Below are 3,827 nucleotides of genomic sequence, written 5' to 3'. Positions count from 1 at the left end.
CTGCAAAGAGCTTCTCACATCTCCGGGTTTATGGCCGCTGGTGCAAAAAAAACAACTACAAAGAATGCTTTGTGGTGACTTTGGCCTTGTGTTTGTGAGCGGTGTGCTTATGATGTAAGTGATGCAGGGCTGGAAAAAGTCACAGCAGCTAGCCACACCTTTCTTTTTTTATAGTTAAGGAGCTTTTTATTGCAAGAAAAACATTTTTATTTATTGACTTTGGTGAAATTATCCTTTAAACAAATGTACAAAGAAACAAAGTACAGAAGCAGGTCCAGCTCTACTGCTTTACTCTGGAGTACACACATTCAGGCATGGTGTCGTCCCTCTGTCCTCTTGGTCTGTTGCTCTTGTGATCTCGCAGAGCAGCGTAGTGAAGGCTGTCTGCATCTTGACATAGCTGAAAAAATAAAAGCATTAATCACCATTTTGAAAAATACGGCTCAGCAGAGACATAGACGGAGCTCGGCAGGTTAATCATGTGTATAAATGATCACGTGGTCTAAGTCATTTTCTGTAAAAACTTGACGATTGTAGGTGCTGTGGTATTAAAAACTGGCCATTTTTCAAAAGAAAACGATACTTACTGACATATTCGGAGCAGAAGTCGCTGAAAACGTTACACTACACTCTGATTGTGACACACAAAAAAAATTAAAGTTTCGTTAGTCAAATGCAATACGCGCTCAGTGCTCGCTGTCAGCTTCAAAGACTAAGAATTACCTGTACATTTGCAGGTTTTTCTGCTCATCTTGTACACTAAGAGAGCCAGTAAAACAACCAGGATGAGGGTCAAAGCCAAAGCTGCGCTCAAGAAATACACCAAGACTGAATAGTCCACCTCATCTGTAGAGAAAGGGACATCAGGAGACATTATAGATTTTTTTTCTTTCATTGAAGGATAATCTTATATCTTGAAATAATACTGACAGGCTCATTTGTACAGTAAAAGGGTTGTTGGTTGTAGTTTTCTTTATCTGCAAAGAAATCAAGTGTGCGCACATCCTCAAGGCGCACGACAAAACACGGTGTGAGGAGGATCTTGTAGATTGAAATGTTGCCTTGCAGAGAGAAAAAGAAAGTTAGACGTACTCATTTTGAGTCTAAAGGAGTGTGCAGCCACTTGTAACCCAGGAATACCAGCTGTGTGTGTTGTGCTAACTAATTGGGGAAGGCAGAGCAATAAGTTGGTTCATGGTAAAGTACAACCTAAAGCTTTAAGTACTGACATTGAGTGTAAATACTACATTTTTTGCTCAAGTAGAAACATTTAAACTCTTTGGGTCTCCCGCAATTTAGTTTCAATCTTCAAGATCTTCCTCACATCAATGTTTTTTTTGTTGTGTATCTTGAGTACATTTGCTTAGATGTGCGATCACACGATTTCTCTGCTGAAAATGAAAACTACGACAACCAATAATCCTTTTAATATACAAATGGGCCAGTCAGTATTATTTAAAGTGAGAATTCCTAATCCAAAACTATACTTTTTTTCCACATTGAGAGGAAAATAATCTATAAATCTAAACGTTTACTTGTGTCACCTGCAGCGAATTCTCGTCTCCTCGCCTCTTAGCACTGACTTTGTATTCACCGTGTGAAAAATTTGCCTTGCATTTGGCCTAAAGGCACCTGAACAGTGTGTAGACCTTTTTTTATGGCCTGTAATTTGCTCCTATTGACAATAGAGATCCCTTTTAAAGCAAGTAATCCATATGCCAGTTAAAAGACATATTGGTCAGTAGTTTATCTTCCAATCTGAATCTTTTTAGTACCATTTCCCATCTTTTTGTTGCCATGGGATTGTTTTTCTTGCCGAGCTGTGTTTAAGAGAGTCTATAGAGGGTTGTTGCTAATTGCCAAGACTCAACACTAGCAACACTCCTTAACCCAGTCCTCTGAGTAAATGTTGGAGTGGTATATTTCTCCAAACCAAACCACAGATATTTTACATTTGTACATTATTATGTACCAGATGAGTTGAAACATTCTGTTTCTTTACCTTTCAACAATGCCTTGGTTAATTTTAGATTTAGGGACAAAAAAACCCTTGGATATGGTTGGGAAAAAAAAATCATGTTTTGGTTTAAAGTGCCCAGATTCTGTAGCAATGTCTTGGAAGTAAACGCACTGACGTCTTGGTGAAATTTGAACGGCTTTTCGTGGCACTATCCAACAGGTCACCTGTTACATCTTCTCCTCATGATGACAAAGTCAGCTCATATGCTTAGTCAATTTAGAGACGTTGTATGATACGCATAATCGTGTAAACATTGTATCTGTGGTTTGTAGAAATGTGCAATGCCAATAATTTCCTCTGGTGACTTGGCTGATATTCCTAAATGTAGCTGCCAGAAGAAAGACATCCACTTGATCAGGCTAATTCAAAATGCTGAAGACTGATATCAGCTTTGGATAAACTACGAAATTCTTTTACTTTAGATAATGTACCCAATATGTAAGTGCTAAATGAAGAAATGCTTAAAGATAAGTATACTTTAAGGATTTATCATCACTTGTAATTAAATAAGACAACTTTTGCGAGATGGTTACTCACCCTTAATGTCCAGCTTGGTCCCGTCTCCAAACAGTATGTGTCCACATGAGGCAACAGCACAGTAGTAGGTCTCAGCATGAGAAAGATTCAGGCTCTTCATCGGCAGGTTGTAGAAACAGGTGTGTGTTTGTGTGTTGCTGTTCCTCTCACACTGATCATTCCTGCCTCCATGGCTGTAAATGAGTCCTGGATGAGACTCCTCAGAGTATTTGAACCAGTAAACACTGTGTTTTCCATCACAGCTCCCAGTTTGAACTGTGCAGTTCAGAGTCACAGAGCCTCCTGGCTGGATGGGCTCAGATGTTGACTGATGGACCGAAACTGGGACGTTCAAACCAGAACCCTTTACACTGACAGTAATGCCATTACAAAATTCAAAGTCCATTAAATTGCTCTTGACGCAGTAGTAAGTAGCTGAGTCTGATATTTGCAGTTCTGATATTTGTAGCTGATTTGTTTGCTTTTCATTATTCAGTGAGAAACGTTCATTCATGAATTCCTCATTAAAGGTGCCGTCATCATTATATGCGTAGAGTGTAGACACCAGCTTTGGTTGCTGTCCCAAAGTTTGCTTATACCAGTAAAACATCAACCCGGCATCACCGTCACACGAGCACGGCAAAGTCACATTCTCTCCAACATCAACTGATTGAAAATGTAAAGAGTGTTTGGACGTTGTCACACGAGCTGAAGAGAAAATGAAGAGATGAACATAAATTTAAGTCGAAAAAAAGCATTAAAACATGTTAGAAGCAAACAGGGTTATAGAATAAAGTAAACAGGCAATATAAAGCAAAACTTACCCAAATTCACCACAATCGTGAAATACAGAGCAAAATTTGGAGGTGTCATCGTGCTTCAAGTGCTGTGATGAATGGATTTTATCTCTCTGCATTTCCACTCTTCACAGAGAAGGCTGAGTCTAACTGGCCAATCAGATTGGCCTATTTTGAAAACAGTGGTCACATGATCAGTTGCCCTCTAACCTGGCAGCTCTGGTTCTCATCCACAGCATCAACAGACTCACTACTTTGCATTGTTTATTTTAAAAGAATTTGCCACAAATGTAGACTCCGGAGTTGGAGAATAAATCTAACTATTTAATATCTGGACTGGATCAGTTTTCGTCTTCTTCAGTCAGTGTCTTTTGCAATCATTTAAATGTCTAAAACCCGAGAAAACTGATTTGACTTAAAAAAAAAAAAAAAGTGGAAAAAAAAAATCAAAAGCAACCTGGCAAGAAATGGCCAGCAAATTGCAAAAAAACAAG

The 3,827-nt window shown here is 38.8% G+C and overlaps 1 protein-coding gene across 1 annotated transcript; it reads right to left on the bottom strand.

Moving 5' to 3' along the window:
- Positions 1–223: 223 nt before the first annotated feature.
- LOC121964978 (immunoglobulin kappa light chain-like) lies at positions 224–3,409 on the bottom strand. The gene is made up of 5 exons (XM_042515148.1): positions 3,361–3,409; positions 2,558–3,244; positions 724–846; positions 588–631; positions 224–400 (listed from the first exon to the last, which is right to left on the bottom strand). Exons 1-5 carry the CDS (start codon positions 3,407–3,409, stop codon positions 281–283), a joined length of 1,023 nt encoding a protein of 340 aa, XP_042371082.1. The 3' UTR covers positions 224–280.
- Between the last annotated feature and the right edge of the window lie 418 nt (positions 3,410–3,827).

Source organism: Plectropomus leopardus, unplaced genomic scaffold, assembly GCF_008729295.1.
Source record: "Plectropomus leopardus isolate mb unplaced genomic scaffold, YSFRI_Pleo_2.0 unplaced_scaffold18040, whole genome shotgun sequence".
Lineage (NCBI taxonomy): Eukaryota > Metazoa > Chordata > Actinopteri > Perciformes > Serranidae > Plectropomus > Plectropomus leopardus.
Note: the sequence above shows the minus strand (reverse complement) of the source record. Positions and strands in the feature narration are given on the sequence as shown.

Bases quoted from the DNA above. Each gene is read 5' to 3' on its own strand.
- LOC121964978 (XM_042515148.1), bottom strand. From the start codon at position 3,409: ATGACACCTCCAAATTTTGCTCTGTATTTCACGATTGTGGTGAATTTG. The intron at 3,245-3,360 runs GTAAGTTTTGCT...TTTTCTCTTCAG, and splicing joins CACGATTGTGGTGAATTTGG to CTCGTGTGACAACGTCCAAA. The intron at 847-2,557 runs GTGAGTAACCAT...CTTTCTCTACAG, and splicing joins GACCAAGCTGGACATTAAGG to ATGAGGTGGACTATTCAGTC.